We start from the raw sequence: 11,730 nt of genomic DNA, 5'->3' as shown, positions 1-11,730 counted from the left end.
CTGCTACCACATGCACTCAACAGCATCCTCCAACACAACAAGGAACCAAATGATTAGTCGCACTCTAGTCTCTCCCCCCCAAAAAGATAAAAGCCACGCTATTCTCGATCCTTTGTCTTCTAAAACTCAAACTCCAAGGAATAGGAGCCATGAGGCACGGGGGGCGGAGAGCAGGCAGTGGCGGATGACGAGTGTTAAGAGAACAAGGCAGCGGGTGTGGCTTCTTCTGTCCCATCCCCCAATGGGGCTATTTAAGGAGAACGGCGTTTCACTGCTAGACTTCTATCGACTTCGAGAACTCCCCTTCGCGATCAAAGAAAACCAACTGACTGCACTTAGTTTTCTTAAAAAAGCTCATAGCGGTTTTGTTTTAAAACCCTTATTTTTTAAGTGTGTGAGCGCAGCCTCAATTTCAGGGAGTGATGGTGAGTGAACGCGGAAGGGGAGCCATACTGGGGTGGTGGGATAATGGGGAGCGTTGGGTGGGCTTCTGCTGGGTGATGGAGTGCTTTGCTGGGACCCCCCAGCGGGCAGCGGAGCGGCAAGTGTAGTAGCAACTTCTTTGGGTTGTTCTTGGGGTGAGAAGCAGGAATGCTCTCATCGGTTACAAGTGTCCCTTATAACGCAGTAAGGGGGCTGTACCCCTGAGGGCTGATAGCATTTTAGCTGTCTTGAAGGTTTTAAAACCTTACGAGGAGAGCGGTTAAGGTCAAGGAGGGATACCGCAATTGAAAGGCCGGGGGCTTGTGCAAGGGAACGTACGGCTCGTAGCCGTCGGCGTTACTGTCTGGGGAAGGCTGGGCGACGGAAGACGCTTCACACCCATGAACGGCCATTTTATGACAGCATAACTAACATGGCGCTGTCCCGCACCGCCGGGCGGGGCGCCCCTCCACCTGCCCATGGTGGTGTACTCGCTGCACGTAGGGTGCGGCAGGAGCCCTTCTCAAGGGTTTCCGAGCGGCTTCCATTGTCCTGAGCGCCAAACCTTCCTACCTACGCCCCGTCGGTGCTGGGTAGCCGAGGTGTGAGGACGTAAAATGGCGGCCGTTGGAGGCGGGGCCCCGCGAGCGGCGCCTCGCTCGCCCGAGGCTCCCCGGCCCGGCGTCCCTCGGAGTGCTGCGGGCGCCGTGCGGGCAGCGGGAGCTGCGGGCTCCTTGTCTCGCACTAACATGCTGCTTGCTGTTTGCTCTTTCTATTTGAGAAACGTGATTTGTGACTGTAGCGCTGACGCTTCAAACATTATACAAGTAAGGTGGAGGGTTGGCTTCTTTTTTATTTTTATTTTTTTTAATTATTATTTTTTTATGCGGGAGAAGTTGTGCCTCGTAAGTGCCTAGCGTGCAGTGCTGGGTGAGGGCTCCACTTAGTGCCCAGCGGGAAGGCTGCGTGTTCTTTCTTCCCTCAGGCAGCGGCGCTGTCATGGAGACTGCGCTCAGAGGCGGCGCAGCGGGACGTGGCTCACGAGGTTTAAATGTCTCAAAAAAAGACTAATGCTTACTTTAAATAAAGAACGTGCCGAGGCCAGGGAAAAGCCTGAGAAATCGCAGGCTTGTGTGGCCAGAAAAAAGGTGGAGGTTTTCCTCTCCTGGATGAACATATAACTGAGTGAGGTTTGTAACACACTTAGGTGGGCAGGTAGGTATTTCCTCCACTTGGCCCAAGGATCGTCCTTTCTCACCTTTTCTTTTGCCAAAAGTCTATAACTAGTCTCCTGACTACTGTAAGGAGGACCTCACACCAGTTTCCCCTTATCAGTTTAAACTTCGTGCTTGCAGAAACAATAGAGAGCAAACAGATTAATTTTATATTTGGCGAGAGAAGAAAAAAAACACCTGTTAATTTTGATAGGCTGAAAAATTGAATAAACTCTAATATTTTTGACATCTGGAAATTTGATTTGAAAGCTACTTAATGAGATCAGACCAATTAGAGTTTTAGAGTAATTTTAAAGGGGTGAGTCACTTCAGCTGATGCTGTAATTCCAGTATAGCCAATTCATCATTGGCAGGATTTCACACTTGAAAATTTTGAGGTAGCTTTGGACACTGATTTAACATTAGTGTGAGGTCTTTGCACATAGTGTATGTGGGGCAGTCATTTGTGTAGTGCTATGTTGGCAAAATTATTTGGGTTTAGATAAGAGTAATTTTTTTGAATTGGCAAAGGTTTTCCGTCATAGTGCTGAAGACTTGAAAAGTGGCTTTGGAGGAAGATTTTCTTTCCTTTTTTTGTTCTTGGGAGACTTATACTACTGTGCATTTTTCATCTCCTTTTCAAGTTCTAGAAAATACATTTATTGATAAATCTTAATTTTGATGTTTTCCCAGCTTGCCAGAATGCCTAAGTGGTCTGTTTATTCTTTCTTTCAGGTACTTAATGTGTGCGAGTGTTAAATAAGTTAATTTTCTTTGAAAATTCTGCATCATTAGTATGAGACACGAACACTGCACTTCCATGGCAGCCGAGGCCATGTGTGACAGGTGTACCAGCAGTATCTGTAGATATCAGTTTCTTTGTGCTGGTTCTGGCACTTGCTGGGCCCCTCTGCTGAGAGCTGTTTCCTGTTTTAGGCTGCTAGAGAACTTGCACAACAAAGCAAATACCACTTCTAGCTTGGTTCGCTGAAACATCCAGAGAGAAAGAAGTAGAAGCAACAGTTAGGTCAGCTTGAGGGTGCTGTGGAGTTGCCATCTCAGATTTCAGGTCAAATGCCCTTTAGCTGGGTATGCAGCCAAACAGAAGCAGAATACCAGGTGGGTGACGAACTGCTCACACGACATTAATCTTTCTGCCAGATTTTTTCGAGCCAGTTTCATTTTAACTGACAAGTGTTAGAACTTCTTGTGCAAGAGGAGGTGCAGCAAAAGAGGTAAGGGCAAATCCTGGTAGTAGCAACATTGGTCACAAAGCTTGATACAGTCTGGTAAGGCTACTTAAAGTAGTCTAGACTAGGTCTAGATTTAAATTTCTGAAACTTATTGGAATAATTACTTCATTTTTTTCCAATGAATTTGTGCTATTGAAATTCCTTGTCCCGTACTATATCTATAGGAAACCCCAGGCATTCTGGTGTCTTAAAGTGTATAGTTCCAGTTGACTAAAATAAGTATTTCTGTTTAAATTTTTTAGGCAGCACGTGTGGAGACCCAGTGTTCAAACGCCACAGAGGGCAATGCCTATTCTGCACCAGTCAGTCAGGGCTATGTTTTACCAGAAGGAAAAATCATGCCAAACACAGTCTTCGTTGGTGGAATTGACTTAAGGGTACATATACACTTGTAATTATTTAAAATAGGTATAGGGTAAGTCAGTGGAAAACAAATGGAAATTTTGCTCCTGTTTTGGTGTGGGGTTTTTTTAAACTTGTTGGGGGGGGATGGGGGTGTTTGGGTTTGGTTTTTTTGGGGGAGATTTTGTTTGGTTTGGTTTCTTTATTTTTGTTTTTTTTCCTTCTTGTGTGTGCATTTGCCAATCTTGAAGGCTTTGAAGTGTCATGGGAGAATTCTGGAATATGTCTTCCAAAACTAACCTTTAGTTCTTAGAGTAGTGGAAAATGGGTGTAAAGAATGGTACTGCCTGCTTTAAATTAGTTCTAAGCAATTGAATGTGTTTGACGATGTTTGAGACCTTGTTTTCTTTCAGATGAATGAAGCAGAAATTCGGAGTGTCTTTGAACAATATGGCACTGTGAAGGAGGTGAAGGTCATCACTGACAGAACTGGTGTTTCGAAGGGGTAGGTACAATATGAGTACTTGTTTTAAGTTGCTGCTTATGTGGACAGCATTCTATAATGGGTGGTATGAAGAGATACTTACCAACACACTTGACATGCTTAAGCCTTAATACTAGCTGCAGTTGACTGTTGTGGTGTTGTTGGTGTGAAACTAGCGAATCTATACTGCCCCCAACTAAGTCTGTATAATCTTACCAGGAGAATAGCATGATTTTTCTGACTTCCGTGTCTCTGTTCAGGGAAAAGCAGCTCACTGTCAACCATTGGAAACAAAGCTTAACTTGTGTGATGCTTACATGGCAAATTCTTTTGTAGGAGTCATCGGCTGGCTAGAGTAGTTAAAAATTTGCTGACAGTTTAGGATGATTAAGAGAATTAAGTTAGTTTATTCAGGGCAGTGGGTTTGCCCTCTCTTGATACTTGGGAATAAATTATAGAGTAAAAACAAACAGTTTAAGTATGTGAACAAAGTTGAAACAAGGGAAATTCTTTGAATATATAAAAAAGTTCTGGAGTACTGTGGTGAAACCCTTAAATAAGATGAAGGACCTTACCCTGTTGTGGTCTGGGGATGCCATCCCCAGACTTTAGAGGTTATTCCTCCTCGTGAGAGGGAAACTGTACCCACTTGAGGTTCCTTCCAGCCCAGCTTTTCTTAGATTGTATGCTTAGATCCTAGAATGTCACATCTTTTTCTTCAGCATATGTAGCAATGGAAGAGCTGGAAATAAAATTAATTTTCTCATATCCCTTGCTAGTCCTCAAAGTGAACCCTGCTGTTCAGTTAGCCAGTGTATGTTATGAGTATTGATAATGACTTATTCCATTAATGGGACACGATTATTACTGTAATGCTCTGAAATTATCTCAATTGTATAGACCAGATAAACAAGGGAGTCAGTGAAATAAATTGAAAAACCTCTTCAAGAGTTGCTTCTCTCACTGGTGTTACTGTTCCTGTAATGCCTGCTTTCCTGACCTCTATAATAAATACAAAATTTAAAGATAAGTCAGATATTACTTTTTTTTTTTTTAACTTTCTGAGTTGTTAATACCAGCAGCAGTATTCATTTTGAAAAGTGAAAATGAAAAAATAGCCCTTATTTCTATTTCACATTACTCTAAAATCTGGCATTTAGTTTCTTTCACTAGCCCCATAATAGATACTGCTAGTGAGCAGTAAAATAGATTTTTAGGCTGAGTCATAAACTAATGTCCTAGTTGATAATTTTGAAGTGCAATATAGTGTGCCTGGCATGTTGTTAACTGGTCTTGTTAAAAAGAATTTGTCTAACAGTCAAATAAAACTGATTACTGAGTAGTCTGTTCTTCTTTTTTAGGTATGGATTTGTGTCTTTCCTGGACAATGTGGATGTTCAAAAGATAGTTGATGTAAGCTCTTTGTCCAAATTACTCAAATAAGTTGATACATGAAGGCTACAGTCTAGCTTGCAGAAGTCCAGTTCTGTACCCTGTAGAGAAATTAGGACACAAAGTCTAGGGCTGACCAAAAAGTAAGCTTTCTAAAATGTGTACTGGTGGTAACATCTTTATGTATTTGCTTAAGTAAGAAGCAGAATTAGTTCTCAACTAATTAGCATTTAGCCTGGTGTGGTTGAACATCTCATGTTATTTTGTTTCTGATTGCTCTCATTTATTTAGGTGCTTGAAAGCCTTGAGTATTTGGCTGCTTGCTTTTTGTAGTGGATGATTGTCATGGAACCCTTGTGCTTATGGCAGAAACATACACATTTAGTTATTGGGATGTCTTGGTTTAAGATAATTCAAGTGAGACACTATGTTGAGTAATCTCTCCTTGTGGTTAACCAATTCCTTTCCACCAGTAAGGAGGAACAAATATGGATAGATATAAGTGAAAAAAATAACTGTTTACTAATAAAGAAGGAAATGGGAACAGGCAAAAAAATAACAGTAATAATAACTAGTTACAAAGTTGCTGAAATTGCCTGGACTCTCAGGGAACAAAGAAAAACTTTAAATGGTGGAGTGACACCTTCCCCAAAATGGCCTCTGCAGCTGACTGTCCTTGTGGTTCCAAAGACAAAATGGTGACAGCCCTCCCCCTTCTTATCTCTTCATTGATGAATGCAGCTGGCACTCTCCAGCAGCTGACACTTGGTCAAGGGCTGGAGCTCATGGGGGGATTTTCCCTCCTCTGCAGCAGACAGCCAGGCAGCCCTGCTGGGGTGGCTCTGCTTTCACTTCTGCAGGGCTGCTCCATAGTGGCTGTAGACAGGCACAGAATTCACCTTGAGCCAGTCCAAGATGCAAGAGAGAAACAAAAGGGGGGTGGGGGGGGAACCCCAAATCAGGGCCTCTGCCTTGAGCAAAGACCATAAGGCCAAGAGAGAGTGTTCTGTTTGCTTCAACTTTTGAAAAGTTAGGGCACTTGCTTCACTCTGTCCCATGGTTCTGTTTTCTGGCTCTAGGGTCTTAGGAGACAGTAACAATTTCAGACACAGGTGAAATACAATAACATTTTGGGTAGCCTAGGGCATTGGAGTAACAGTATCATGGAAGACAGTTTTTTACTTATGTCTCAGTAGTTGAAATGTGCTTCTCTAGTGGTATTTGTGCATTTGGATGCTACCTGGACTGCAAGTATTTTTTAAGGCTCCTAGATTGTGCTACAGCTGTCCGATGTCATCATGAAGCTTTCCTGTAGCTAACAGAAGAGATGAAGAGGTGGAACTGTAACAGTCCTTCTGATCTTAGGAGTTTGGTATCAGAGAAGTTTTAAATCTCAGTGCTTAAAACCAAATCAGTTACTTGGTTCTGATAGACTTGACCACTCCCCAGACTGAATACAGTAACTGTAAAAATAACATGTATTGAAATACTTGCTCTTTGAAGTCTTTGGCTTAGAAAACTCCTGTGTCTCTGAAGGATGAACAGTCTCTCATTTGCTTCTGAAGCTCTTAGATAGGGACGTAGATCAGAAAGACAAAACCAGATGGGTGTGCAAGGTACAAATGTAGTGTCCTGTGATGTGTAGATGTATTTACTGGGCATCCAGCTCTGTAAGTGGGAAGGGAACGTATTTGAATAAAGTGGAGAGTAGTGAAATCCCAGCAAGAGAGCCTTGATTCTCACCAAAAGACTTTAAAGGCTTGCTGTTATTTGATGGTATGATGACAAAAATGTACAGTAACTTCTCAGCAATAGACTTCATCTGAGAACATACTTACCTTTTTACTATGGATTACATTTGTTATGCTATATCAGTGTGGAATGCTTGCTCTGAGACAACAATTTCTGTGGAGACCTCTTCAATAGTACTGACATTTGAGCCATGTACACTGCTAATTTTCTGTGTGCTTCTTCAAAACTGGAGCCTGCAGTGTTGTAATATAGTACTCACTGATGTGAGTTTGTATACCAGAGGTATTGGAAGACCCAGCAGCATGTGGTGGATTTTCTTTCCAGCGCACATTTCAGGTCTGCAGGCAGTACAAATTCTTGCCATATCAGGAAGAAGCATGTTCATATAGAAGTAATGTTAGAAAATCTGTTGGCTTTTAGAGGAGATGGAAGAAAGGAAAAAATTAACATGGGTGTTGTAGAGCTCAAATTATAAGCAAAGGCTATTGCTCTAAATCACTTCAGGCCTTACCTGCACTGAATGGTCACAGTGTTTTCTGTAAATGAACACGATAGAGCCTCTCTCTAGCTATACCTATTCTTGGTGCTTGTGTTAATGTGCCTGTTCAACAAGGCTTTGTAGTCTTGCTCAGTCTGACACTGTTTTTCTTCTGCTTTAGGTCTGTAACTGCACTCTGGTCCAGCATGAATCAGTTTGCAGTTCAGAATGGAAAGTTGTCTTCTGTTTAGAGGGGAGGCCTGTCTCCCAGTTCTCTTCATTGTTGAGGTGGAAAACATGAGGTGTATGGTTTTGGGCACAAGAAGATTCCAGAATTAAGTTAAAAATACCCAAAATCAACCAAGACACCTTCCTCTGAAAAAAAAAAAATATTCAAAAAACATCCACCTGTTAAACTAGTCAGGTTATTGCACCTTTTTTCATCTCCATATATTTCTTGAATCATCTTCTCATACTGATAGAAATTAGAATGAGCAAGATTTTTTTAGCATTATACTTCTGCTTATTTTTACCAGCAACAATAAAGTTGCTGTTGTCTGTTCAAAGCACTTTCTTTAGCAGAAGTGGGAGAAAATTGCAAAAACACGTATTTTCTCCTGAAGCAGGCACGTCTATAGGGTTGTGTGTGATAGAGAATCTAGATAGACTGTCTGCATCCAGTACTGACTTTTAATGCTTGGTTCTAAAATTGTGCTAATAGGGGTAAACCAAAAACCATTGACCAGAAACCTAAGACTTTGGTCAGTGTCCATTAATACCCTCACTCAGACAAGAATAGTTAAAACCTGTGTGCATAAAACCGCAGGGCTGACAGTTGCCGATACATAGTTGCAAATTTGAGTAGTGCGTGTTGCTATTAGGGTGAGTGATACATAATTTTGGGGGGTCAGTGAGTAGGCAGGTAGCTGAGTTGAGGGCGCTGTAGGAAATGCAAGATAAAAGGTATATGATATTCAGAGAGGAGACTGGAGGCTGTTGAGCCTTTATGACAGATGATGTACTGTGGTGTATAAGCAGAGTCTAGTCTCTTTAAAATCCCACAAACCTCTCGCCTTGCTGATTCCCAGCTTACAGAGAATAATCTGTCTTTCAGTCACAAATCAACTTCCATGGTAAAAAGCTGAAACTGGGGCCAGCAATCAGAAAACAACAAAACTTAAGTAAGTACATCTAAATAAATTTGTTAATATTGCAGGTGTTATACTGTAACAAGTTTTTTTTTCTTAATTATACGTCATTCTTTGTAAATACTTTATAGCTGATGCAATATGTACATTTCAGTTAAACCTTGGTTCTAACTTCTGTGAGCTCACTTGTATGTTGTTTTCATAAGAGTGAAGTTGGTAGCACAATACAATATAGTTAATATTGGGTTAATTTTAAAAGTCAAAACCCTTAAGGTTTTTTTTCGACTTGAATTCTTATTCCTAATGAAATACATGTAGTAATGTCTTAATACTATTTTTTATCTCTTTCAAAATAAGATTCCTGCGTGTATCCCAGACAATTAGTTCTTGGTCCTCCTCCACCACAGTTCCAGAGTGTATGGGGTAATCAGGGTATGGAGACGTACGTGCAGCCTCCAGCTGTCGTGAACCCAGTAACACCCTATGTTCAGGTAAGACTGCTCCTGACACTGATTGTGAATCATAGTTAAGTATTTTTTGAAGGTGCAAGCATGTACAACTTTTGGAGTATGTACTGAGATTTCAATCTGACCTTGCCTGCCTGTTTTCATATTGCCTTCCCCAGTAAGAAGCACCCACTTCAAAGGAATGGCAACAACCTTAAAAAATTGATTCATTGATGTTAAACAAGAGGGAGATACCATTTTAAGAACAAGAACTGTTGGTAGTGGAGGGAAGATTGAGTGAGTTACTATTGCCTGTCACAGGTGCAGTTCACAAATGAAATGTATCCAGATATTTAATGTGTTGCTGTCCCGCTTCAGAATAAACTACAAAATTTAAAATGTATTTTTATAAAGTAAGAGTGGGATCAGAAGTTATATCAGGTAGTTTTCTCTCCTCCTAGCCAAAGATACCCTTGATTTTAAGCTGCCGTTGTGTTAGAAGAACGCTCTGTTACAGCATCTGCTGTTAATAGCTGTGCCCAGCACACTATTGCCTGCAGGACATCACTGTACTGGTAATTCAGGTAGGCATTCGTACTGAGGTATGGGTACAGTGCTTCTGGCCTGGATATGAGTCCTGTGCTGTGAGTGAACCAGATCAGGCTCTCTTGCTGCATTTGTCTGTATGATGTAGCAGTACTGACTACAAACTGATTCTGTTTCGTATATCTTAAGCAAAGAGGGGAGAGTAAACTTGCAGAAATACTTCCTTGCAAGGCAGAGAGCTTGATAATGATATTCTTGCTGATTCTTTTAAGTTTGTTCATTTAAGATAATTATTTTTCTTAAATATTGAGATGTGCATTTAACTATTTTCTGTAGAATCTGAGAAGATTCCAGGTTAACACTGTCAGAGTACTTACAGGAAAGAAATACTAGGAAATTATCTTAATTGGAATACTTAGCTTCCTTTGCTTCCTAGAAACTGATCCTTCAGACTGTACTCCATTATTTCATAGTAGTCAGTCTGCTTCAGGTCTACTTCTCAAAGTTTATGGTATGACTTGCACTTCTGAAAGTACTTAAAAGTTCAGTTACAAGCAGACATGGGATTTTTAGATATATAAGACACTTGGAATCTCACTTTGTAGATGTTATTAGTGCCTGAAGTACTGAAGCAAGCCCTGTGGGAAATCTAAGGGTTGCTTCTAAAGAGTGAGTCTAGTCTGCACAGGAATTGAAATAAGTGTAACTTTTGAAAATGTGCTCCTGGCTAATATCTATACAAATACCATACTTGTATCTTGCTTCAAAGTTGCGGTTTTTATTTTTTTAAAAAAACCACTTTATTTGCAGCCCTATCCATACAGTTCATCACCAGCTGTACTGCTAAAGCAGCAAGTTCCCATTGGGTATCAACCAGCTTACAACTATCAGGTATGTAAAATTTTAGTAGAAGCAGAAAGGCTGTTGGATACCTGACAAAACTGGAATGAAGTGTTCACTGGAGTCTGATCTTGATAGGCTTCTCATTCTTTGAAATCTGTTTTCCTTCACTTCTTCACAGCTACCAAAGCAAAAAGAGAATAGGGGTGAAAACTGTTGAGTAACTTAGTGTATACTTTTCTTTTGATAGTTTCATTATTTTTTTCTTAAATATATAGCGATAAAACAACTTTCAAATTAGAAAAGTGCATGAATAAGTAGTACTTGTGGGAGGGAACTTTGCATTTGTCCATGCTGTAGTGTGGGGTGCTATGTACTTGGAATCAGGATCTTATCAGATGATAGAATGAGTGATATATATGGGGGGGGGAATGTGGTCTTGCTAAAATCGTCAAGAGGAGGCGTTTAACTGATAGTGGGGTTTGAACTCACAAGTGTGTGGCCAAGTCCTGTTACTGATGCTAAACTAGGAGTAACTGGAAGCAGCTAGAGGCTTGAGATTTATTTTCAATGTAAGTACTTTGGTTTCCCTTATTTTACAAATATTTAAAAATACTTTAATTTTTTTTTAACTTGGAGTGAGAAGATCATTAATGCATAAGATAGCTTATTTCATTCAACTAATTGTTTTGTGAAAAATACAGACATGAAATGCTATAAACAGTAGCTCCTACTTGTCTGTGTTGGAAATGAATGAATGAAAGGTGGTTCTTGTTCTTGTCCAATTTCTGTTTAAGGCTCAACCACAGTGGCTTCCTGGAGAGCAAAGAAATTATGTAATACCTCCAACTCCGGTAAGCCTAGACTTCTGAAACTGTCTTCTTACTAATTAGCACATTGTTTTTACAGCTTGATACTTAAAAAAAAAAAAGTCTGATTGTTGTCTGGAACAATGTAATCTGGTCTACAAAATCTGTAATTGTTAATGAAAGTTGTAGTTTAGGATTTCTACTGGTATGGTGCTTTTTTGAGTTACCTGGCAGTTAATGCCTGTTTTATGACATTATTCTACATGTTCTAGTCACAGAACTCTGGAATTTTAACCAAATTGGAGTTGGTTTTTCAGGAAAAGTTGGAGGAAAAATAAGGTGACCTGATGTACCATCTTTTTTTAAATTTAAAAAGTCTTCATATTCTTTGCAAATACTGATGAATTTTTTGCCTCCTTTCAACAGGTTTTAAAAATTTTCCCAGGCTGCTACAAACTGTAGATGGTGCTGCTGTCAGCCATCTCAAAAAATTCCTTGCTTTCTGTGATTTAATGCGAGTAACATCCATGAGAAAGGGGGATAAAAATACTCTGTATTTGTTTAACAATTTTGGAGTTTAAACTTGCCCCATGGGCATTTTTG

The 11,730-nt window shown here is 40.4% G+C and overlaps 1 protein-coding gene across 1 annotated transcript in view; it reads left to right on the top strand.

Annotated features, from left to right (window-relative positions):
- Positions 1–1,040: 1,040 nt before the first annotated feature.
- The window catches only part of DAZL (deleted in azoospermia like), a 32,769-nt gene continuing 22,079 nt past the window's right edge, over positions 1,041–11,730 (top strand). The window contains exons 1-8 of the mRNA XM_058831061.1: positions 1,041–1,250; positions 3,133–3,267; positions 3,646–3,737; positions 5,078–5,129; positions 8,453–8,519; positions 8,844–8,977; positions 10,289–10,369; positions 11,116–11,172. Coding sequence (XP_058687044.1) covers positions 1,041–1,250; positions 3,133–3,267; positions 3,646–3,737; positions 5,078–5,129; positions 8,453–8,519; positions 8,844–8,977; positions 10,289–10,369; positions 11,116–11,172 — 828 coding nt within the window. The remainder of the gene's footprint in view (positions 1,251–3,132; positions 3,268–3,645; positions 3,738–5,077; positions 5,130–8,452; positions 8,520–8,843; positions 8,978–10,288; positions 10,370–11,115; positions 11,173–11,730) is intronic.

This window comes from Poecile atricapillus, chromosome 2 (genome assembly GCF_030490865.1).
Source record: "Poecile atricapillus isolate bPoeAtr1 chromosome 2, bPoeAtr1.hap1, whole genome shotgun sequence".
NCBI classification, from domain to species: Eukaryota; Metazoa; Chordata; class Aves; order Passeriformes; family Paridae; genus Poecile; species Poecile atricapillus.
The sequence above is the reverse complement of the archived record's forward strand: the minus strand, read 5'-3'. Positions and strand labels throughout refer to the sequence as shown.